The sequence below is a fragment of the Brassica napus genome, chromosome C6, assembly GCF_020379485.1.
Source record: "Brassica napus cultivar Da-Ae chromosome C6, Da-Ae, whole genome shotgun sequence".
In the NCBI taxonomy this organism is placed as follows: domain Eukaryota; kingdom Viridiplantae; phylum Streptophyta; class Magnoliopsida; order Brassicales; family Brassicaceae; genus Brassica; species Brassica napus.
The window spans coordinates 17,119,135-17,143,932 of NC_063449.1; the positions used below are offsets into that span (position 1 = coordinate 17,119,135).

Sequence of the window (24,798 nt, forward strand, 5' to 3'; positions counted from 1 at the left end):
TAGTCCTATTTTAAACTCATTAGAGAATAAAAATACGAACCCGGCGCTACGCGCCGGAATACCTCTAGTTATTCATAATCTTTATATTACATCAAAAGATTCAGCATGAAAATGTTAATCGAGACAACCCAGCCTCCAAACAACCCATTCTCTAGTAGATTTTAAAAAATATTGTTCTGTACGGACTACCCAATATGAGTTACGGTTTATTTTATTTATTTTTATCAAGTGAGTTACGGTTTATAAATATCCAAATCCACCCCGATATTTGTCTATTTGAACATGACCACTAGGCCTGGACTTTTATCCAAGATCCGGATTGGATCCGAGATTCGATCTGGATCCGATCAGAAAATCCGGATATTCGGAAGGGCCGAATCCGGATAGTAAAATGTTTGATTCGTCAAAGCCGGATCTGGATCCGGATATCTTAATTTTTAAGTCCGGATATCCGGATCCGTAAGTTTTATTAATAAATATTTCAAAAATAGTAATATCTATATATAAAAAATAATTTTATTTAATATATTTTCATTTTTATAATAGTATATATAAATTTTATGTAAATTTTGTAATATTATACATAGAAATAACTAAAGACATTATATATATTTTTTTTTAAATTATTGTTAATATTTTATATATATATTAATATTATTTTTTATTTATTTTAAGGACCCAAATCCGAATCCAAATATCTGCCGGATATTGCAATTTTTAGAAGGATATTCGAAAACCCCGGATCCGGATAAGGAACCACCAGGTTATGGCCTGACACTCCACCAATTCGGGTTGTATTTTATTTATTTATTTATTAAGTTGAGAGATTTCAAATCAAAACAAAAGAATCGATTAAAGGCACTGGTTTAGTTGCTGATAAATAAATAATTTAAAAACTATTTGTCCACCCAGTAAAGCTAAAAAAAAAGGAAAACTGTTTTTTTAGAGCAAAAAAATAGTAACTATGTCTCTGACTAATCTATATTTTGTGTTATATTTTCCTATAATACCCTTTAATATTTATGAAAATAATTTTAATAAATAGTTTTAGAAACAAAAAAAATTTGAAAAAATAGTAATATTTGTTAAAATACCTATATGAACTTAATGGTATATTTTCCAGTTATAAAAAAGTTAAAATTATAAATTTCAGATTATGTTCTAAAAAAAGTAGAAATGACATTCTACGAAGTAGAAAACGAAATCTATTTTTTTCATTGAATCTACAATGTTTAGAATACGTGATCTACGAAAATAGGACTATTCTACAAATATGTAGAATACACATTCCGCGCTTAACCTACCATTCTAAAATTCTTAGAAATCAAAATCTACACATTAATCTAATTCTAAAACATGTAGAAACCGACTTCTACAGATTTACTATAAATCTAAAACATGTAGAAATCAAATTCTAAACATTACTATAATTCTAAAAAACTGTAGAAACTGATTTCTACATATTAGTTTTATTCTACGGATAAGAAATCAGTTCCTAAAAATATGGAAACAAAATATTTGAGAATATTCACTTTTATATTTTTTAAAAAAATCGATTTAAAAAAAAAAAAAAACGAAAAAAGGAACAAAAAAAAGCGACAAAAAAACCTTGGCAACCTTCTTCGCCGTCTTCTATATTCCATTGATTGTTCACAAAATTTTCCCAAAATTTTCACATTATTTCTACCATGATTCATGTCTATGCTTCATGTGGTGTTTGGGAATTGGTTGTATCTTCAGGTTGGAGTTTTAATGTTGATAAAAAGAAAGGGGGAAGGTTACTTGCTTTGGAATTTTGGTCTTCTCTGGAAGAGTTACAGAAAAACGTTATAGAGGATTTTGGTTTTGAAGAAACAGATGCTGATTTGGAGTTGAGTTACCTTCCTATTGGATTGATCAATTCATCAAAATGTCCACCAGTGATCATTGGAAACTCAAGGCAAGTTCAAAATTTTCTAGGGTTTTGTAAGAAGCATCAATCAACTCAATTGTGTGTCAGCTATAAAGCAAAGCAAGGAAATCCAAATAAGATCGACATTGATCTTAATAAGATGCCAACTGATGCAAGTACTAGTGAAGAAAACGAGCGAAATCCTTGTGACATTGGGACCGCTTCAAATATTGTTAAGGGGGCTAAGCGTAACGAGAAGAGGAAAGGGAAGATGAAGCAAAGTGAAGTTGATGGAGATGATTATGATGCTGACAAGCATAACGAGAAGAAGAAAGGAAAGATGAAGCAAGACGAGGTTGAAGGAGATGATTATGATGCTGACAAGATCAATTCTGAAAAAGAAAACAGAGAAAAATTGGCAAAGAGTCAGGTGGTGGAATTGGTTAAGACGGGAGATCTTTTCCTCAACAAAACAGTTTTGAAAGCGAGGTTTGAGTTATGTGCAATGAAGCATAACTTTCACTACACAGTTACCAACTCCAATAAATCAGTTTGGTGTATTAGATGCGCTGATAAGGTGTGCTTTTGGGGTGCTCGAGCTGAGTGTTTGAAGGGCTCCACATATTTTATTATTAAGAAGTATGTCGGTGTACATTCCTGCGCACCTTCAAACAAAACCAGTGCCGGAAAGACAGCTTCAGCGAAAACGATAGGCAGTCTGCTAATGCATAAATATGAAGGTATCAAGGAAGGGCCTAAAGCGAAAGATATTGTTCAGATTATGCGTAATGATTATGGATGTGAGATCTCTGATTCTTTAGCATGAGATTCCCGTGAATATGCAGCCAACGCTGTTAGAGGTATTCCAGAGGAAAGTTATGGGAAAATACCAAAATACTTGCACATGCTGCGAGAGGTCAATCCGGGTACACATTCCTCTTACAAGACTGACGTCGATGGTAGATTTCGATATCTGTTTATAGCGTTTGGTCAATCGATCAGAGGTTTTAATACAGTCATGAGGCGTGTCATTGTCGTCGATGGAACATTCTTGAAGAGTAAATTCAAAGGGGTGCTACTGGTTGCAACTGCTATAGATGGAAATTCAAATTTATATCCTATTGCATTTGGGATAGTAGACTCTGAGAATGAACAGTCTTGGGAATGGTTTATGAGACAATTAAAAGTTGTTGTTGCTAATGATAATGGTTTGGCTTTTATTTCGGATAGACAAGTGTCAATAGCGAAGGCACTGGAGAAAGTGTATCCGCCAGTGAGACATGGTATTTGTATTCATCATTTGTTGAATAATGCGATATCGTATTTCAAGGGGAAGGGATTAGCTGGGTTGATTTCTAAGGCTTCAAAGGCTTATAGAGTGGTTGATTTCAAGAAGACGTTTGCTCATGTTTGCAATATCAGTCCAGCAATTGGAAATTATCTTATGGAAGCAGATGTCAAAAAGTGGGCTAGATGTCAATTTCATGGATACAGGTATGACATTAGGACAAACAATCCTGCAGAGTCGATAAATTCTGCGTTGCGTTCGCCGAGAGAGTTTCCCGTAATTCCTTTGTTGGACAGTATTAGAGAAATGCTGACACGCTGGTTTTTTAAGCGTAAGCAATCGATTTTAAAGCACACCCACCGTTTGACCATAAATGTGGAGGAAAAGATTGATAGGAGAATTGGAAAGGGGGAAACTTTCAGAGTTTACCGTGTAACCGATAGCCAGCTGCTTGTTAAAGGCGATACAATTGACTGCTTTGTTGATTTGGACAAACGGACTTGTTCTTGTGGGAAGTACGACCTCTTGAAAATCCCTTGTAGACACGCAATAAAAGCTGGTTTCTTTGTTGGTAGAGAACCATATACATTGACTGATTTTTTGTATACCATGGGAGCTTGGAGAGAAGCTTATCAAGAAAGCATAAATCCCATTTCAGTTCCTGAAGATGGTTGGTCTGTTCCACAAGTAGTGGAAAATTCTGAAGTGCTACCGCCTGAGATAAGAAGATCTCTTGGAAGAAATAGAAAACGCAGATATGAAACTGTTGAAGACAAAATCCGATCATCACAAGGATCACAGGGGGATCAGCTTCGTAAGTGCAGTAGATGTGGTCTTGGTGGTCATAATAAAGCAACTTGCAAGATGCCAATATAGTGGATTTGTTTGTTGTGTTCTTCACAATTTAGTGAAAGTTTTCCAAACTTCATTTGCTTGATTTCTAGTAACTTTGTTTCTGTTTGTGACAATTTTGTTTCAGTTTTTCAGATTATATTTGCTTGAATTTTAGTAACTTTGATTCAGTTTGGGAGAACTTTGTTTAATTTTCATAACTTATTCTTAGACAAACTGTGATGTCCGCTACGTTTGGATCGATCGATCTGTATATTGAACGGTCGATCCGTCGGTCGATCCTGATCAATATGCAAAACAGACAAAAACACAGACAATCTTTTGATCGACCTGGTACAGTTCTCTCGATCGGCAAAGCTCGATCTCGTACCGACCGATCGATCGACTATTTGGACCGATCGATCGACTATTTGGATCGATCGATCGGCCGTATGAAACGATCGATCCCGTACTCTGATAAATCTTATTTGAACCGAATTTAACTCAGCAAAATAGAGAGAATAGGATAAAAACCTCCATTTATCTTCTCCTTCATGACTATACTTAATAGAATGGTAACTTACTATAGGTTATATAATTAATAAAAGTTATAATCTAAACTGGATATATAAAACATGCAAACAACCCAGATCCGAATTCGAAATGCGTAGAAAATTTAAAAAAACCGGTGGAATACAATGGAAAGATATAACTGATACTGATCATTGGTGGTCGTCAGGACTGCAGCTCCTACTCTGTCCAGGTGCTCGTCTGCTCCTATGGAGGCGTGAACCTCGCTCTGCATCGGTTGCTTCATCAGATGGTTCATTTTCTGCGTCGTCTCTAGTCATACCAGCTGCCTCTGTAGTCTGTGGAGCGCGGCAGCAGGAAGGAGTAGGTGGACATCTAATCTTTGCGAGTGCACCCCACACAGTCTGCATCATCGTCGAGAGCTTGAATAATGTATCGGCAGTCCATGCGAACTGCTGCTGCTGTGTACCATCTAATGGTGGTGCTCCAGAATCAAACTGACCAGTATATGGTGGTAACAAATACTCCATGGAACGGTTTGGAGTATGATCAACTGAGATATCCGGGATGGTGTTATCCTCACATTGTGTCTGCGCAGGACCAGAAGAAGAAGAACCACAACGACGTTTTGAAGCTGGTGGAGGAGGCGTGTAAAGAACTTCAGCAGGAGGCATGAACTCCATGTTCTCCACAGACGGCAGAGATGTGATAGCGGGTTGTGGAAGCTTGCAATGAAGGATTTTCCCATCAGGCATTGTAAAACGGTAAATTTTACCAGATTGAAGGATCTTGGTGTTTAGGAAGAACTGGGCATCAAATCTGTCAATCGTATCCACACAAGGAGTATCCGAAAGATCAATACCATGGTGCATGAAGATCCGAGTAAGTAGACTGCCAATAGACTCCTCCAAAGGCTTCCTATCAAGAGGACGAAGACCCCTAAACTTCCTTTCAAACAACATCTGAGCAAACAATGCTCCCATGTTTACCGAAAGCTCTGCTGGAGGTTCATCTGCAACGTCATACATCGGCCTGAGAGCTAATGGCAGCCCTAGTGAATAAGCTGCGCTTCATCCTCGGTCAATATTCCCTTTTGATGAAGCAGCTAGGTGGCACAAAACATTCTTCTTCCTTGACTCTCCTCCTCGGTCTGCATGCTTTCTCTTGTTTCTTCCCGAAACATCAGCTGTGCCATCAACATTCCCTGCAACATGACTATTTTCACCTCTCTCAGTATCAGCTGTTTGATCCTCTCCTTTCTCTTCGCCAGATTCCTCAAATTCAGAGTTCGTAGCTTCTTTTATTCCCCAAACATGATTGTTCCAATCATGTTTGCTATTGATCATATCCAAAATGCGATCTACTCTTTCATCTTTCTTCTCATCCTTCTGTACAAAATCAGTTGCCAAAAGGACCACTCCATCTATGTTGGATTCCATGAATGAATGCAAAATCCCCTACAAACAATCAAATCATTAGTACTGATGAGGGATATTCACCTTCTCATCCTTCCCCATCACCACACCCATAATAACACAAAGATATACCAGTCTCACCCTATCAACCCAAGTCCAGGTATTGCTCTCTTCCAAATGCTTCTTTTTTATGATCTGCAAATTTATTTTTCCATTTGTCTTTATCTGCTTACTCCAAAACCCATCATCATCTTTCCATGTCACTAACCCACTGTTATTCTCTCGCTTCACTTTCAGACCAGTGACAGCATGATACTCTTGCAATCCAAAACGCAGAGGTCTCCTAGCGAAAGTGAACCACTTCTCATGTCTCTTGCTTGTCATCAACTCCTTACACAAGAAAGAGTGTACCAACCTCGCCGAAAACTTTAGATCATTCTTCTGGATAACCATAATCTGTGAAAAAATGAGATCTTTCATAACTTCATCGAATTCTGGCTCCATTTTTTCTTTCAGCAACTCGAGAAGTTTTAGTCGGCAGCTGTTATTAATCTTCTTAACCTGAGGTTCCAATCCCTCACCGTATAAACGATTAGGCAACTCCAACTCCATACCTTAAAATTGAATACAATACAACATATATCTATTAATAACAAATATCACAGCTCAGTTAAATAATGTCTCTTAATACTTTATCAATAACCAATGTCAAAGAATTAGCATTCTCACTGTATTAATTTCAATTTTCTGGTGTTTTGATTTTTTTTTTAAAAAACAATACCTAAAATTCCAAAATATATCCCAAAAATATGATTTAAGCCATGATTGTGTACAAAATCTTCTCTAATCATCATCTTAACACATGATTGAAGCCTAAACATCCTAACTAACTCAAAAAATTACCTTTTACCTTTCTATTTTCAAACTCTAAAAAGAAGTGGAGATAGAGTTTCATACCTTTGCAGAACGAACTAAAGAGTGATAGATTTGTAAAAAGCTCACGAAATCGTATGGGTTAGGTCAAATAATCGTCCAAATCAGAATGAAATTGAGTGAGTTAGGGTTAATGAACTTGGGTGAGAATTTGATTTTCTCCCCCTTTGTTCGTGAATGGGAAATTATAGGTTTCATCCCAGAGAAATCGAGTTTAAATAGTTGAAATCATGAAACTCTAAAAAGAAGTGGAGATAGAGTTTCATACCTTTGCAGAACGAACTAAAGAGTGATAGATTTGTAAAAAGCTCACGAAATCGTATGGGTTAGGTCAAATAATCGTCCAAATCAGAATGAAATTGAGTGAGTTAGGGTTAATGAACTTGGGTGAGAATTTGATTTTCTCCCCCTTTGTTCGTGAATGGGAAATTATAGGTTTCATCCCAGAGAAATCGAGTTTAAATAGTTGAAATCATGCTTGGTCGGTTCAAATCAAGTGGGAATCAATCCGGATATAGTCATACAAAACCAAAAAATTCGATTTGGGATTCTTTCCTGGGCACGGGATCGATCGATCTATCCTTACAGATCGGTCGATCCGTGTAAATCGACCTTCGCCGATCGAGTGAAATGGACCAGGTCGATCAGTATATATTTCGCGTTTTTTTTGTTCTGAATAATGATCAGGATCGATCGATCCACTATACCTTGTAAAGTGGGATCGATGGATCCCCCTTGTTGAACTCAATATATATCTTTTAAAAAATTTACAATTTTAAGGACATTACTGCCATTTTGGAAAAAATTAGTCTAATAGGACATAAAGTAGTATAGATTAGTCTAAAATGACATAGTTACCATTTTTTTGCTCTAAAAAAACAGATTTCCCAAAAAAAAAAGCATTGCTCTACTCCGTCCGTGTTAGGCGAGTATTGATAACTTGTCTTCGATGCTACCATGAACCACCACCAACAAAATAAACAATAAACATAGCATACTAAATATAAAACACAGCCTGTTGACAGAACAAAGAAAAAAAAAAGAAAATCAAGATTAAAATCTTAAAGTAGTTAATCAAACACAAGTGCTAATTAAAATGTGCATTTGATCATTATTTCTCAATTTCTCAGTAATAATTCATATAAAGATTAATTATCATAAAATTACGGTAAAAATAAGACTTTATAACATGAAACAAAATGGTTGACTTGGCTTACCTCGATGTGTTAGTATGAATCACAGGTGGTGGTTTCAGTTTATCTTGAAGCTCCTTGACTCCTAGTTTAACGAACTCATCCACAACTGTCTTCATAAAGACAGCCACTTCGGTTCTAAACTTCATGGACCCGCTTTGGCTAGTACCTTTAACTATGGAACCAACAGGAGCACCGTCTATATAAGCATTGGCTGCCTTCACTATATCGCGAGCCCTTACAAAGTAATGGCTACGAACAAACTCTTCAAAGTGCTGCACATTTCATCACAACTGTTATTATTAACAGTCTTCAAAGAACAAAGAACCTCAAAGTTTTTGAACTTTTGACTAGATACTTGCATTTGGTGGCTTCCTCATGATGTATACCATTGTTCGTAACGACAATATGAATACGTTCTCACTGTAACCTTTGGAAAAAGGCTCGCCTAATGGAGTCCACTTGGTCCACCCAACGAAAGGTTCGTTATAGTACGGTTTTCGATTCAAGATGAGTCCTTGGATTGAGACAAGAAGCATTGTGGACTCCTGTGGGAGCCAGTTCTCCCTCGTATTACCATACCAGGTACCGAAAAGACTCAGGCATACATGACCAGAGTTGTATAGATTAGGGTTGATTGTAAGCCCACCAGAATGGTAATGAACCATCTGTCACCAACAAAATGAAACTCCAAAAGTTATCAAGTGTTTTAAGAAAGAACACATTGAGAAAGTAGTTCTTGAGGACATTACTGGAGCCACTGAAGGATAGGTATCAGGGAAGTGAATATCCAAAAAGAAAAGACCGTCATGGTAAGGAGTCCCTTCAGCTCCAATAATTACAGCTCTCATAAGATCCATTCTTGATTCACAGGCTCTCACAAATATTGTCTCTGTTTGCAAAGAAAATGTTAACTTAAAAAAAAAAAAATAGGTGAAGAGAAATGTTGCAAGCATTGGTATATTACACCAAACCTGGCAAATCCTTCTCAAGAATCTTCCAATCTGCTTGAATCTTTTTCGCCCAATACCTTGAGTGCTGATAAGATTAAAAAGAGAGGCAGCTAAACTTTAAAGCATGTTGAAAATCAAAGAAACAACCACTTAATGATAGAATGTAACCATCACCTGCTTTGAAGCATTCCCCTTAGAAACATAGTGATGATCTGAGAAGTGCTGAACACTGTCAAATCTTTTAAAATTAGCTCGAGCTGAGGTTCTCTTGCTGCTAAAATTCGGAAACCACCAAGGCTGATAGTTTAGTATAGACTTCCCTTTGTTCTTCTTATCGATCACTTCAGGAATTCCAGCCTACAGCAAGATAAAAGCACCAAAACGTATGTAAGCTCTTTTTTTTTTTGGTAAAAGATATGTAAGCTTTTTGATTTCATATAACCTAATAAATCGAATCAGTTTCAACTTAGTAGCACAAATCAATACGACGAAGATGATTCACCTGGAACGGATAAAACAAATTAACCCATCAAGCGAAAAAGCAAAGAGAAATCGTAGTAAAAAAATTTAAAGAAGAACCAAAACCAACATAAACCCTAAATCAAAACAAAAACCCTAAACACACATAGATGATCATCGCGCATTAACCAAGCCCTAAGAGAACAAAAAATCACTTTTTTCCAGGCAAATCAGTAAATTTGAGCACTGTCAAAACGGATTTAACTGTACAAAAAGGACGGGACGACGGAACCTTTCTGTCCACGGCGGGCTCCATTGACGAACTGAAAGGAGAAGTGCTTTTACAAGGGAAATAATCTAACACTACTAAAAGCCGAATACGCAGAGCGTACAGAGTGCCACGTAGGATTTTTTATTTGGCCAATCAGATTCTTTTGCTTCGCCACGTCAGACACGGTTTTCCTCCGACTAAAGTCGAGTAAAAAATTACGTGGGCTTACTGATTTCGCTTTGGGCGGGCTTAGTGATTTCGCTTTGGGTTTTAAGGGATTGCGACTCGGGCTTCGGGTTGTTTCGTGATTGTGACAAGAATCATTTAGATGAGCCGACCTCGAAAGATGACGATTCTCCTCACCATTATCACTTCGGTTTCTCCGATCGAAAAGAAAAAATCCGTAGACTCCATCGATTCAATCCTACACTATCAAAAGTTTCGTTTCGATCAATCAATACCTTCATTATTATTTCATTTCACCTCCCTCTTTTCCTCCTCCTATATAGATTGATCTTTCTTCTCCGTAAAAAGCAAAACCCTTGAAAAACTTAGATCTCAAGCTATGGCGATGAAACGAAATGGAAAGTCTCCTGCCTCTTCCGACTCTTACGAAAAAGTGATGTTCTTCAGAGATGTCTCTCTAGGTCCCCATGAAACTCGTCTGCGCTTTCGACTCATCCATTTCTGGGAGGCTCAGAACCCGGTGAAGAAGACCCTTATTGGCCTGGAGATGCTTCTCATCGACGAGCAGGTACGTCAACTTCCTAAAAGTTTTATCTACACCTTGAGGTCGATTTGTGTTAAAGCTAATTAGTTATGTTAGATTAGTTAATTAAATCTGGAACCGTGATTTTGTCGTTTGTGTTTTGTTTTTTTTTTTCCGACGATATAAATTGTTTCTAGACCGTGAGATCCGTGCTTGGGTTCATTTTACATTTTGTGTTTGTTATTTTTTTCCAACGATATAAATTGTTTCTAGACCGTGAGATCCGTGCTTGGGTTCATTAGTTATTATGTTAGAATAGTTAATTAAACTTTAAGCTGTGCTTTTGACGTTTCTTTCAACTTTGAAGACGAAGCTATGGTTAATTAGTTATGTTAATAAGATTTTATACTTTGATTTTGACGTTTTGTTATACGGTTATTTAGTTAGTTAGTATGGTTTGATATAGTTTTTGTTTAAATCCGAGGTTTGATTCTCCTTTTGTGTTTTTGTTATTACTTTCGACAATAGGGAACTGTCATTCAAGGATTCATCCCACCAGGACGTATTAAGAAATACTTGCCTGAGATGAAGCGAGGTTCAGTTTACGAACTCATCAACTTCTACGGATCGAAGAACAAACCGATGTATCGGGTTGCTGATCATATCACAACCGTGTCCTTCGCATGGAAATCTGAGTTGTCGGTCCTTCACGACATTCCAATCCCTTTTGATGAAGACCTTTTCAGGATGCATTTGTATGAGGATTTTGAGGCCAACTGTGATCTGAAAGGTGACGTCTATGGTAAGCATACTAATTTTACTAAATTTATATTTTGATGTTGTTTCGGTCTATGTTCATGTTTGCTAAAGAATTGAAGAATTTTATTGGGTAAAATAATTAGTTCACGTGTTTCGTTTTTTTATTGTTAGATTAGAAATCAGAATTATTTTCTTAATGATAAATGTTATAGATGTTCTTGGCCACATGAAGCTGGTCGATGGACAGATTCTTACCGAGCGTCCCACTATTGATGAAGCGAAGATCGCTACCACTCGGCACATTATGATTCATGTGCAATCACATGAGTAAGTGTGTTCTCCTATTTTCAATACACCATCTCTCTTTAGTTCCTAAGTCCCTAAGATATTATTTTTTCAGAGGACCTGTCATGAAGCTCTACCTCTGGGACCAGGCAGCAACGGACTTCTGCAAGAAGTTTAAGTCCTACGAAAACACTCCCACAGTTGTTTTGGTCACAGCCGTTAACACTAAACGTCTCGGAGGTAATCATTTTTCCCTTTGGTTTCACGTTTGACTGATTATTGTGTCATGTTTTAAGGTTATTAAACATTCTACAAAAGTTTTGTTCTTTTAAATTGGCTGCTAGCTTTACACTCCTATCATCTTTAATCCTTCTTCCGTCATTTAACAGGTACAATGGCACTGAGTTCTATGTCTCCCACACGGGTTTTCATGGACTATGATGTCCAACCAACAATTGATTACTTCGCCTGGTATGTACCACCGTCTATAGAAATTTATGTTGAGCACACATTTACGCAAATTGAAGTTATTGACTGAAGCTATGATTTCTATTTATTGTTAGGCTCTCCTCAAACCCAGAGATTGCTAAGCAGGTTAGTGCAGAGGTGGTCACTAAGCGAGAGACGATGACTATATCTGACATATTCTCCTACATGACTCTGGAATCTGCAAAGGTAAATACTAAGCTAAATATTACTTGCAAATTTTAAACGCTTATATGTTTATATCAAATGCTTTTGGATTGTTGCAGGATGCCTTTTTTGAGTGCACTGCTACGATTGATGATGTGGTTCATGGATCTGCTTGGTACTATATTGCATGCACTGGGTGTCATAGTAAGGCTACCAAAAGCGCAAACTCATTGATTTGCACGAACCCAAGATGTGTGAAGGATACCACAGCTGGAGTTGCACAGTATGTTCATTGGCCTCGATGATCAATTACACTCTCTCTTATATTAGTTTTAGATTATTAACTTCTGATTCTTACGTAACAGGTACCGTGCAAAGATTTCGGTTTATGACAGCAGTGAACAAGGTTTTTTTGTCCTGCTTGGTGATGCTGGTTTTCAGTTGACTGGGAGGCACGCATCTGAGTTGGTCAGCAGCTACTTTGAGGTAAATATCTATCAGTTTATACTCTTAAATGATTGAAACTCACACTATTGTTCTTGAATGCACGGCCAATAAAGACAAAGGCCCTGACCATGAAGTGCCTGTCCCGGAAGCTCTGATCAGCATAATCGGACAGACCCATAAGTTTTGTGTGAAAGTTACAGACCACAACTTCTCTTGCAACACCCGAGCTATCACTGTCACCAAGATCCTCCCTCTAGAGACACCATCACCCACAAAAGGCTCTCTTGGAAACGCCATTGCTGAACCGTCCATGGAAGCAGTGCAGACTGGAAGTGACGTGTGTGAGCCTTCAAAAAGCCGTGGAGATTCTGCAGATGAAGAGTGTAAGAGAACGTTTGACAGTGTTGATCCAGAGAGAGTCAAACGGGCAAGATGTGAGAAATGATGATTCAGTTCGATGATGCTTAAGTCTTTGCATTGAACTTCAAGTATTATGTTGGTTTTTGAACGTTTGCTTCAGTTTAATTACTATTTTGGTTTTTAACAAGACTTTGCTTTGTTTCGTTTCATTTCAGACTTTGGCTTTTAATCGATTGAACTATCCTTCCTATATAGTTTTCTCAGAGCAATTGTTTTCATAATTTGAATTCGTTTATACAAACCAAATGATTTGGCCTCATAAATATCTCGCTAGACTTAATTATTTCCATATCCCATATACAATTTGAACTCCACGTAGCCATCACAAACATACATAAATTGGTTTGGGTGGCAATTGTACTCATTCAGCAAAGAAAGTTGCAAAGCTATATTATAATTCAAAATTTTTTATATAAGAACAACCCAGAAACGTTACATTATTTATATTATTTAAGTTTTATACACGTTTTTGAAAGACTAAATAACACCATATCATTCTTATAAGGGACAATTCTATAGTCAATGATATATAGTGGCTATATAAATATCGTTTCATAAAAAACCAGTATATTGTATGCTAAGTGGGTTTGTTTAGACAGACAATCTTTAATTATTTAGACAACTATAACCATATACTTAAATATTACGAACGTTAGTTTCAATTTTTCACAGACATAATATATATATATATATTAGTTTCAAAGTCTTCACAGCAATATGAAAACGCAATATTCTAATTTTCAAATTGTTTTCAATTTGTTTCATTATGTTTTACAGGAAAGCTTTAAAGAGAGAAAAGATAACTATATTATTTTTTGTTTCCAGTCTCTACTTTCCTTAATAATCTTCTTCCTCCCACCTAGGCCTGGGATTTATTATCCGAGATCCGGATTCGATCTGAGATCCGCTCCGGATCCGCTCCGAAAATAGGATATCCGGGGTGCCCGGATACGAATCCGGATAGTAAAATCTTGGATCCGTGCAAACCGAATCCGGATCCGGATATCGTAATTTTTAGGTCCGGATATCCGGATCCGGATCCGTATTTTTAAAATACATTAAATTTTTAAATTTTATTAATATTTATATTTGATATATTAATATTTATACATGAATTAATCTTATAATATTATATTTTAGTTTTACAATATTATAAACGTATATAAATATATTTATAAATATTTAATTTATGTATTATATTAAAAAAAATTAGTATTTTTTGTTAAAAAATTAATATTTTTTGTTAAAAAATTAATATTTTTTGTTAAAAAATTATTTTTAATTATTTTGACGGATCCAGATCCGGATATCCGCGGATAATAGAATATCGAGACGGATATCCGAAACCCGGATATCCGGAAACCACGAATCCGGATCTGGATATTAAATCCACGGATCCGACGGATCCGGATCTGACGGATCCGGATCCAAATCCGGATACCCTAAATTTCTCAGATATCCGGATCCGTCCGAGGCTACTCCCACCTTATTCAATCAAACCCCTACGTGGCCACAATTTTCACATGGCGTAGTCCAAGGCTCATGTTACTTTATCTGAAAATTAAAAATAATCCTTACTATATTTGAAATACCATATCTCATTTACATTAATTTAGACTCAACGTGTATGGAAGTACATTTATTAATATGAATAAACAAAGACGTGTATGATATGACCATTAAAAATATCAAATTAGATAAATACTATACACTTAACAAAGACGTGTATGATATGACCATTAAAAATATCAAATTAGATAAATACTATACACTTAACAGTGTTTATTTTAATTAGGATATTGGATTAAAAGTCTATATTAGATTAAACTGATACTAGGATTATGCAATTGGAAGAAATTGAGACCACCTCTATATTATTTTAATTAGAAAAATTAATACAACAACGTACAGTTAACAAAAATAGTTAATTAATGTTCATTACACACTTATTACATGAGGACACACCCAAAAACGAAAACGGGGCCGTCCACGTGGATCACAAAATAAACCAAAAGGTATGTATTTACTATCAAAAATAAATAATACTAATATCAAAATTGTCTCATCCAACTGCTTGAATTGTGTATCTTTTTAGTTCATCTGGTGAATGACCAACCGACATTCAAACCAAAATATTACGATTGTAAGCTTTTATGTATCGTAGTATTATATTCTAAACAAACCTTATTCATTAAACAAACTAATTTCCCGGATTTAATATAACAGGTGGCTGTGATGGCTGCGACTCTTACAGTAAGCAACAGTACTATAATTTATTTCTTTTACGCTATTATTTTTAAACTAACTACTATTAATCTTAATTGTCAAGCAGAAAAATGCACGTAATATGAGAAAAGCCATCTTGCTATCGAAACGGACTTTAGCACCGTCCCGAGGTACACATCATGGCTAATAAAATCTTCTTAGATTTAATAAATTTATGGTCCTGACATACATTGTTTATGCGTAGATACATTTGCTACACCACATCCACAAGGAATGGGTCGCACTCAACCAAAGAAGAAAGGTGCATACTAAAACTCCCTTATTTGCTAACTAACCATATTTGTAAATATATCTGTAAATAACATATAAAAAATCTGCCATTAAACAACATATTTTTTAAAATAAAATATACTAAAATATAAAAAAAAAATTATTATAAGATAACTACTAAAATAAAATAATTAATTTCAAAAAAGTATTTCCAACGTAACTACTTTTTAAAAAATCAACTGAAAATGAACTTTAGAAATAATATATTTTAACATATCCTATAAAAAATTGAAAAAACCAAAATAAAAAAAAATTAATTTTACAAAATGTAGATTTATAATTCTTTGACATCTGATAAATTCATAAGATGTTATATAAACAATAATTAAAGATTCCGTAGCAAACGTTTTTTCAGAAAAAGCTTCGACGTCACAACTCGATGAAAACCCAATCGTAGCATGCTCGAAATGTGGTGCATTAATGTGGACTTCTGAAAGCACCGATACAGATCGTAACACAGGTGCACCAACTTTCACCCTTTGCTGTAACCATGGTCAAATCAAACTTCCACCAATCAACCAGCCGCTAGCCCTGTTAGAAAAACTTCTTCAAACCAAATGGTTTCGAGATACTATTCGAGTATATAATTCTATACTTGCTTTTACATCCGTCGGAATGAAGATGGATTATAATGTGGTCCACGCACCTGGTCCTTATACTATCCGGATCCAAGGTCAAACCCACCACAGAATTGACTCGCTCATACCACGACAAGGCTGTCCCCCGGAATATCTCAAGCTTTACATATTTGACACAGCCAACGAACTCAGAAACCGCCTAAATGCAATGGGGCAAACTTCAGCAGAAGGTAATCTCGACGAGCCAACATTAGCTCTCCTCATCGAGATGATTGACGAGAATAATTGTCTAGCTAAGATATTTTGTCGTGCACGAGACCACTACGAAAACGTCGGGTCAGAGTTTTTTATTAGGTTAGTCCCAGATAAAGGGAACGGGAAAGAATACGATCTTCCAAGTACAAGCGAGGGGGCAGGTCTTATCGTGGGGGATATAACATCAACAATTGGAGAACGAGATATAGTGGTCCAGTTTCGATCTGACACTTTGCAGCAGATACGTGACGATCACCCTCTATATATGAGCCTCCAATACCCTTTTTGTTTCCGTATGGTGAATATGGGTTTCACCCTGAAATTCCCCTGCATCTTGAGACAGGTACTTCAAAAACGAGGCAATTCGTGACCATCCGTCAATACTACGCTTCTCTAATCCAAACACGTCCTACCCAAGGAATGACGTTGATTAAAGGCGGTCGCCTCCTCCATCAATTTATTGTGGACGTTCCTCCATCAATTTATTGTGGACGTTTATACAGCAATTGGAGAAGATCGACTGAGGTGGGCGAGAAATAACCAAGAGATCTTGCGGGCTGAGCTCTACAGCAATGTCCTTGATGCTGTAAGCAAAGGTGACACTGATGCTAAAATTATTGGGCAGAGATTTATACTGCCGCCAAGTTTCACCGGAGGCCCCTGGTACTTAGTTGAGAAATACCATGATGCTATGGCTATTTGCAGGGAATTTGGCAATCCAGATTTGTTTATCACGATGACGGCCAATCTCAACTGGAGCGAGATTAAAGAACATCTTCAGAAATACGGTGGTGATTCTCCTAATGATAGACCAGACATTGAATGTCGGGTTTTTAAGTTGAAGCTAGACCAACTGCTAAAGGATTTCAAAGCAGGAACTTTCTTCAAGCCATACAAGGCAGCTCTCCACCGTATAGAATTTAAAAAAAGAGGTCTCCCTCATGAACATATATTATTGTGGTTAGGAACCTCTACCAGAACACCGAGTGCAGAAGAAGTGGATGAAATAATTTATGCCGAGCTCCCCAACAAAGAGGAAGACCCAACTGCTTACGACTTAGTCACAAAACATATGGTCCATGTGGGCTCTTCAATCCGAAGTCACCATGTATGGAAAACAACGTGTGCACGAAAAAGTATCCTCGGCCGAATAATGACAACACTTCGATTGACAAATCCGGGTATGTGTTATATCGTCGACTCTGAAATGATGATACGTGTACAGTAAAGGCTGGAGCTGTACTAGACAACACTTTTGTCGTACCTCATAACATTAAGCTTCTGAAGAAGTACGAAGCTCATATCAACGTTGAATGGTGTAATCGTACAAGCGCGGTGAAATACTTATTCAAGTACATAACAAAGGGTGTTGATCGAGCAACCGCTGTTATCGAGAAAGGAAATACAACAACTACATCTGACGCCACGGGATCCGGAGGATCAAAGGAGAAAGTCGTCAGCCAGCGCAATGAGATCCAAGACTACATCGAAGCCCGATATTTATCAGCTTGTGACTCTATGTGGCGGACTTTTGCATTCCACATACACAAAAGAAAGCCATCAGTTGAGAAGCTTATCATTCACTTAGAAGGCGAACATAATATTACGGTTAAATCAACAGACAACCTCGGCCGTGTAATCCGCAAACCGGGTATCGAGAAGACGATGTTCACGGAATGGATGGTTTTATGCAGAAGGTCAGCGTTTGCCCGGACACTGACATATGTGCAGATTCCTCAATATTTTGTCTGGAACAACAGTGCTAAGGTGTGGACTGAACGTAAGAAAGGAAAATCCATTGGCCGAGTCGTAGCTGTCCATCCTTTAGCAGGTGATCGATACTATCTGAGGGTCCTTATTAATAAAATTGAGGGTCCTAAAAGTTACGACGAGCTAAAAACATACAACAACGTGAAATACCCTGACTTCAAATCAGTTTGCCACGCACGACGCCTTTTGGACGATGATGTTGAATGGCTCGAGAGTATGTCAGAGGGTGCTCGAACAGCCACTCCATACCAGCTTCGTGATATGTTCGTCACATTCCTAATCAATTGCTTCGTCGCAAGCTCTAGAGGACTATGGGAACACTCATGGAAATCAATGAGCGAGGACATACTTCACAAGAGGCAAAGGATCTTGGGTCACGCAAATCTGGAGCTGGACGATAAGACCCTAGAGCAAAACACATTGATAGAAGTAGAAAAGTTGATGCGCATGCAAGATCGGTCTTTAAATGATATTAAAGATATGCCGAAGATCAACCCTGTTTTGCTCAAAGAATTGGGGAACAGTCTGTGGAACCAAGAAATGGATTACGATCTTGTTGAGGAAACACTAAGACATGGCTAGCAGTACAACCTACTCAATGCTGAACAGCTTGCAATCTATGAATCAATCTTAGACTCTGTTGATAAAAAAGAGGGAAAACTTTTCTTCGTATATGGCGCAGGAATAGGAAAAACATTCCTTTACCAGACTATCATATCCAGACTCCGCTCAAGAAAACAAATTGTTCTACCAGTTGCTTCTTCGGGAATAGCCTCATTGCTTCTACCAAATGGGAGAACAGCTCACTCTCGATTCAATATTCCGTTGAAGCTCGACAAAGATAAGCTCTGCAACATCAAACCAGGTACAATGCTGGCTGAACTAATTGAGGAAACGGACCTCATAATTTGGGATGAGGCACCTATGACACACAAACATGCTTTCGAAGCATTAGACAAGTCGTTGAAGGACATAATGTCTATGAAAAACCCGCAAAGAATCAGCCTTTTTGCGGCAAGACAATTATGTTAGGCGGTGATTTCAGACAGACCCTACCGGTCATTCCACAAGGTAGTAGAGCTGATACTGTATTAGCTTCGATAAGCCATTCATATCTATGGAATAGCTGCCACAAGTTCTCTTTGAAAACAAATATGCGAGTCAATCAGGATGAGAAAGAATTTTCTGAGTGGCTTCTCAAAGTCGGGGAAGGTCGTCTAGAATCGGGACAAGCATATGAGGATGATGGCTACCATGACCAATTCATAGATATCGATGAATCTTTGATTTGTTGGAGTTTTGTTGACCCATTAGAAGGAGTTGTTGATGCCGCATATGGACCGATAAGCAGCCCGATGAATTCCCAGACTTCCTATACCGATAAAGCTATCCTCACTCCCCGTAATGAAACCGTCAATGAAATCAATGTTTACACCATCTCACGGACCGACGGGGTATCAAGGGACTACTTCAGCTCAGACAGCTTTGAGTTATCAGATACTACATCAGATCAAAATGATACACTATACGCCGTTGAGTATCTCAACTCATTGGAATTCTCGGGTCTGCCTTCGAACAAACTTACTCTGAAAGTTGGTGCCCCAGTTATGCTTCTCAGAAACATAAATAAAAAAATGGGATTATGCAATGGTACGCGAATGATCCTAACACACGTTGGCGAACGCGTTCTGAAGGCCGAGATAACCACTGGCTCACACATTGGAAAAGAGGTCATGATCCCAAGGATTGTACTTTTGTATGATGAAACAAAGTTACCGTTCACATTACGGCGTCGGCAGTTTCCTATCAGATTGTGCTACGCAATGACAATCAACAAAAGTCAAGGCCAGAGCTTAAAAGAGGTCATCTTATATCTGCCTAAACCGGTTTTCTCTCATGGTTAACTTTACGTGGCCCTATCACGTGTCACAATCAAATCAGGATTAAAGATCATAAAAGCCAAAGATTCCCACCAGTTGAAATTGAAGAACATAGCCTACAAAGAAATATTCAAAGGCCTTCATCCCGACAAGGGTAATTTTAAATAACTTAGTAGTTTTCAATCCCATCATTTTCAAAGGTCTGATAAAATATTATATTAACAGATTAACATCCCGAAGTATCAACCAAGCGATGATTCAATCCAAAAAAGAAAAGACTTACACACAGTTTTTTCACATCTAATCCAGGTACAAACCTTTTAACATAAATAGGAATACTATTGTAATTACCTAACTTTATGCTGACTAACTATTCTTATCCAATTTCAGGCTTTTTCTTTCTTATGAACGTCAACACAAGCTCTGCTCTCCAAAAGACTTATATTGTTTCTTACATTATTTACTTTACTTACCTACTCTTCTAGCTTTTAAAAACTGCGTTCAATCAATATTTACCGTTTTCAGACATTTTAGAGCAAACAATGCCTTCATTTCAAACAAAAAAAAAGAAACTAACGTTCAAAATTTAGATATCAACACAATTCCGCGCATCGCGCGGAGAAAGAACCTAGTGTATCCCTAATATAAATATACATAAAAACAAGAGTGCTGCTCAAAAAAAAAATATAAACAAGAGTTTGACCCCAAAAAAACAAGAGTGTGTTGTAATTAGAGAGTTTAGAGACTGAATATTTCTATGTTATTAATGATCAATAGAGGTTCCTTTATATAAGGATTACAAGATAAAGATAAATGGAAAGTATCCTAAACCTAAACTCACTAGGATTAGGAAAACTACTAATACATAATAATGGAAAGATTACATCTATTAGGAAAAATGAAAGAGTTTCCTTTTCTCCAAGCTTTGTGACCGTCTCTCTCTCTCCTAAAGTCGGCTCTCTCTCTCCTCTCTCTCTAGGGCTTCGGCCGTCTCTCCATCTTCTAGGTATTGGGCCAGTCTTGGACCGGGCCTGGTTAATGGCAATCCACTCCATGATTTATAACACTCCCCCTTGGATGCCATAACCATACAGGATCTGTAGTACGCTTCATGTTGCCTCATTAAAACCTTATCAGGAAAAACCCAGTGGGACAAAACCATGATGAAGGAAAAAGAGTACAACATGCACTACTCCCCCTGATGTGAACCTCAGTGTAGGTTCTACATTCTACGCATCTTGGTGCGTGATATTTCCTGTATGTATAGGATGGGAGTAATCGGCCAGTATCATTACTGAACCGTAATTCCACCACTTCGACTTCTTAGGTCGTTTTCTCATGTCTTTTGACATTGAGTGTCCCGGTAAAGCATGTGTGCTAAACAATGTGAACCATATTATTCTCGGGGATCACTATTGGGTCTTTGCAAATCATGTTTGCATGTGTCCATAGTCTAGATGTGATCGTCTACTGTTAACTCTTTACTTTGGTCGGACAAAATAAGTACTTATGGACAATGTACTAGACATAGTTATCGTGAACCTATGTCTCGATCTGGCAGATCCATGTCTGGGTCATAGACCTCGTCTATACATGTCCACTACTTGTCTCATGAGTGTTCAAGATCAATGATCATTGATGTGAGTTTATAATCTCTTATTATGGCTCTGCGGCCGAAAACACTCTCATGTGGACATCGATATTTCTTGCTTTAGGCAGTACCATATCTATCTCGGACATTGTAGTCCTTTATCCATCTCTTGATGGTGTCTCATGACCTCTGTTTCTGTGGATTATATCACACACTGAAATATATATTATTAGGTCATAGATCTCGGCATACACAAGCTTATGGACTACAATACATTTGTATCCTGTTGATCTTTTGTCTCTACTAGCCCGTGATCAATAAGAAGGGCCAGACGCCTTTTAGTCTTAAAAGTCGGACGCGTCTAGTAGAAGAGCCAGATGTTCTTTGCTGAAGAGCCGGACGCCCTTAGACGGACAAAGTCGGACATCTTTAGTTTTGAAGGGCCGGGGCCGGACGCTTCTTGTTCGGACACCTACATAGATTTATTCTATGCCTACTAACCTCTTTTAGGTTTAGTATAATCACAAGGAATTTCAAATATATATGGACTGTATTGGATTGTCTTTTATACAACTCCAAGATCAATGATCATGCGTGATAAATTTCTTTTACATACTGTATGCAGCTGCTTTTATGTTTCAGTCCATGAATCAGCTTAGGAACGAAGCTGTTCTTTCATCTTATCCAGTGATCCATATGCTGCTTACTACATCATTTGTATCTAATTTCTTTCTTATGACCAGACCATTGTCAATTTCGAAATCTTGTAGCAGCAACCACCACATAGGAGTTCATCTCCTTATAATCTGTTCCTTTGATCTCTGTGAGTACCTTGTGTAACAAGCTATGATCTAATGCTGTTATTAGGAAACATGAACACTCTAGACCTCGTGATCATGTGCCTTTTCTCACGGTTTCTTTATCTCACAAGATCCATCTATTTCACTGGTTTATCAGATGGCGTTTCTGTATATGTATATGGCCAATACTCCCATCTCTCTTTTAGATACTTTGAACCTCCACGTTTTATCTTTTCTAATCTCTATGATCTTTTATGATTGTATGAGTACTCTTTCGTGGGTTCATGATCCTCGTTCATCTCTTTATGTTCAAGTGCTATAACTTTATGTATCTTTATACAAATGTGTGTGTGTGTCGACACTTTCATGTGGTTCCATTATGTTCCAGACATGATCTATAGATTTGAGATCTTATTATCCAGGACCTTTATTACCTAGTAGCTTGTCGTCCCAAGACTACATGGTTTGGTACCTTAGATGTGTAGCTGCGCAGCCTTTTCTCAATGTCTGGTATGGTTTCTCTTATAATCTCGGATCTGTATTCTATGCACCATTTTTTTATCCGAGATTCCTTTATCTTATGGAACACTTGGTCTATCTTGTATAGACTCTATAGCAACTTGATTATGTCTCTTCTAGGACATTCATTTGGTGCTAAGCTGGTTAGTCATTTCTCGGGTCAGTGTCTGGCATTTCGATTAGCTTCTCAATTAGCTAGCGTTATATAATCTTTCTTTGGACGTCTTAAATTATAATCTCTAGTCCAAGGATCTTTGCCAAGACAATGATGGTTAAAACCATTCGTACTTTTAACATTCTTTATCCAGCTTATAATCTTTCTTCTTTAATATTTGGATTCATTTGTTTCATGCAATCCGTACCTGGCCACTATTTGATCACCCATGTTTTGGCTCTCGGTCCTTTTGATTTCATGGAGAAAGTTCTATTCTTATATATTCCCAATCCTCTTCCGAGGTTCCATCTTTAGACGGCACATGTATGTATGTGGTGGTTTATTCAAAATCTCTTAAGATGGTGTATGTCTGGTTTTATGACCCGTATTCAATCTGAGATGGGAATATCTATGCTCACTTATATGGCCTGATGCATATGATCATATTATCATTCTATACATGTAAAACTTAATGTCTCCACGCTTATAGACTTTAGAATCTTAGTCTTATAGATAATGGCTTACATGGCCGAACCTTTTATAGGTAATGGAACGTGTGCGGCCAAGCCTGCACTATGCGGCCAAGTCACGACCAAGTTACGGCCGAGCCGTTTATTCTCATGGTCTCTTCAGCCGGGTAATGGCCTCTTTGGTTTGGCAGTTTGTATCATGGCCTCTACGGCCGAGGAATGGTCCTTTATGGCCGAGTAATGGCCGAGCCATATAACATGGTCTTAGACCATAGTGGTACACGAACTTGTAGTATTGATCATGGGTTTATCCTCTCCCCCCCCCCCCCCTCATGACCATAATATAAGGTCGTGGTGCTTGGGACAATTAAGCCTAATGAGTTTCCCTTTGTGTATATGTTTCACAACGTGAGATCTTTTACGGGATAACTCTGCGCCTTTTCAATCTTTGCATCAGGTTTAGACTTTAGGATGGCTAATCCTATCATGCCATATAGTGTAGAATTTCGTGGTGTTATCTCAATATGGTTACCACATCTCTTGCCTCTTTATCATACTGATCTGTAGCATAGTTTTGATCAGTAGAGATCATTGGTATAGTCTCGACCACTTTCTTTTAAGGTCTTAGGCGTTTTTCTTCTTAAAGTCTAAAGGAACTTGTTTCCTTCCTTACCCATTGTTTCTACTTGGAAACCATACATTATAACTTCAATGGGTCACATGTTCTTTCGGGTGTGTATAATGCCTTTTAAGGCAATGCCTTAGCCATAGTTTATTTACTATGCTTACTATACTCATTCATGATTTTTTACTTGGTTTTATGCCTTTTAGGCAACTCTTTATCAAATAAAACATTCATATGTTCAAGTAAGATCAGACAAGATAATGAATTCAAAATCAATTCTATTATATATATAAAATTGTGAAACATCAAATAGGTTTAAAAACAAATCACAAAATCATAGACTTAAAATAAAATTATCATGTCGAGATCTTTCTTTAGTCAATGTATAAGCCGGCCTCACAATCTATATTTTCCCACACGACTTCCTTGGATTCATCCTAATCCAATGCCTCAGGATATCTCATCTCACTGTTTCGTTGCTCAATGTATCTTTTCTGAAGTTTCTCAAATCTGTTAATGGTATCTTTAACTTTCTGCTTTCTTTGCTCAGTTGCCAATAGATATGACAATAGGTCATTATAT

At 37.4% G+C, this 24,798-nt stretch overlaps 4 protein-coding genes and 1 long non-coding RNA gene across 5 annotated transcripts; 4 read left to right on the forward strand and 1 right to left on the reverse strand.

Moving 5' to 3' along the window:
- The first annotated feature begins 2,231 nt into the window (after nucleotides 1-2,231).
- LOC106407973 lies at nucleotides 2,232-4,055 on the forward strand. The gene is made up of 2 exons (XM_048759692.1): nucleotides 2,232-2,691; nucleotides 2,737-4,055. Exons 1-2 carry the CDS (start codon nucleotides 2,232-2,234, stop codon nucleotides 4,053-4,055), a joined length of 1,779 nt encoding a protein of 592 aa, XP_048615649.1.
- A 3,728-nt stretch (nucleotides 4,056-7,783) lies between these two features.
- LOC106407972 lies at nucleotides 7,784-9,121 on the reverse strand. Its single transcript, XR_007325003.1, has 3 exons — nucleotides 9,057-9,121; nucleotides 8,107-8,974; nucleotides 7,784-7,904 (listed from the first exon to the last, which is right to left on the reverse strand). It is a non-coding gene; the product is annotated as an uncharacterized LOC106407972 (long non-coding RNA).
- A 1,209-nt stretch (nucleotides 9,122-10,330) lies between these two features.
- On the forward strand, nucleotides 10,331-12,229 carry LOC125588376. The gene is made up of 6 exons (XM_048759693.1): nucleotides 10,331-10,519; nucleotides 11,003-11,276; nucleotides 11,446-11,560; nucleotides 11,634-11,758; nucleotides 11,908-11,989; nucleotides 12,082-12,229. The coding sequence occupies exons 1-6, from the start codon at nucleotides 10,331-10,333 to the stop codon at nucleotides 12,227-12,229; spliced, it is 933 nt and encodes a 310-aa protein (XP_048615650.1).
- Nucleotides 12,230-16,195: 3,966 nt separating this feature from the next.
- Nucleotides 16,196-18,759, forward strand: LOC125588377. The gene is made up of 4 exons (XM_048759694.1): nucleotides 16,196-16,766; nucleotides 16,911-17,070; nucleotides 17,113-17,318; nucleotides 17,633-18,759. Exons 1-4 carry the CDS (start codon nucleotides 16,196-16,198, stop codon nucleotides 18,757-18,759), a joined length of 2,064 nt encoding a protein of 687 aa, XP_048615651.1.
- Nucleotides 18,760-19,202: 443 nt separating this feature from the next.
- On the forward strand, nucleotides 19,203-20,081 carry LOC125588378. The gene has a single exon (XM_048759695.1). The coding sequence runs from the start codon at nucleotides 19,203-19,205 to the stop codon at nucleotides 20,079-20,081; it is 879 nt and encodes a 292-aa protein (XP_048615652.1).
- The last annotated feature ends 4,717 nt before the right edge of the window (nucleotides 20,082-24,798 follow it).

What these genes read in the sequence shown, in the direction of transcription:
- LOC106407973 (XM_048759692.1), top strand. Translation starts at nt 2,232, where the DNA reads ATGAAGCAAGACGAGGTTGAAGGAGATGATTATGATGCTGACAAGATC. An exon ending in TATGCGTAATGATTATGGAT is followed by an intron (nt 2,692 to 2,736) that starts GTGAGATCTCTG and finishes GTGAATATGCAG; the next exon opens with CCAACGCTGTTAGAGGTATT.
- LOC125588376 (XM_048759693.1), top strand. Translation starts at nt 10,331, where the DNA reads ATGGCGATGAAACGAAATGGAAAGTCTCCTGCCTCTTCCGACTCTTAC. An exon ending in ATTCATGTGCAATCACATGA is followed by an intron (nt 11,561 to 11,633) that starts GTAAGTGTGTTC and finishes TTATTTTTTCAG; the next exon opens with AGGACCTGTCATGAAGCTCT. An exon ending in ACAATTGATTACTTCGCCTG is followed by an intron (nt 11,990 to 12,081) that starts GTATGTACCACC and finishes ATTTATTGTTAG; the next exon opens with GCTCTCCTCAAACCCAGAGA.
- LOC125588377 (XM_048759694.1), top strand. Translation starts at nt 16,196, where the DNA reads ATGGATTATAATGTGGTCCACGCACCTGGTCCTTATACTATCCGGATC. An exon ending in ACAGGTACTTCAAAAACGAG is followed by an intron (nt 16,767 to 16,910) that starts GCAATTCGTGAC and finishes ACGTTTATACAG; the next exon opens with CAATTGGAGAAGATCGACTG. An exon ending in AGTTTCACCGGAGGCCCCTG is followed by an intron (nt 17,071 to 17,112) that starts GTACTTAGTTGA and finishes GGCTATTTGCAG; the next exon opens with GGAATTTGGCAATCCAGATT.
- LOC125588378 (XM_048759695.1), top strand. Translation starts at nt 19,203, where the DNA reads ATGTTAGGCGGTGATTTCAGACAGACCCTACCGGTCATTCCACAAGGT.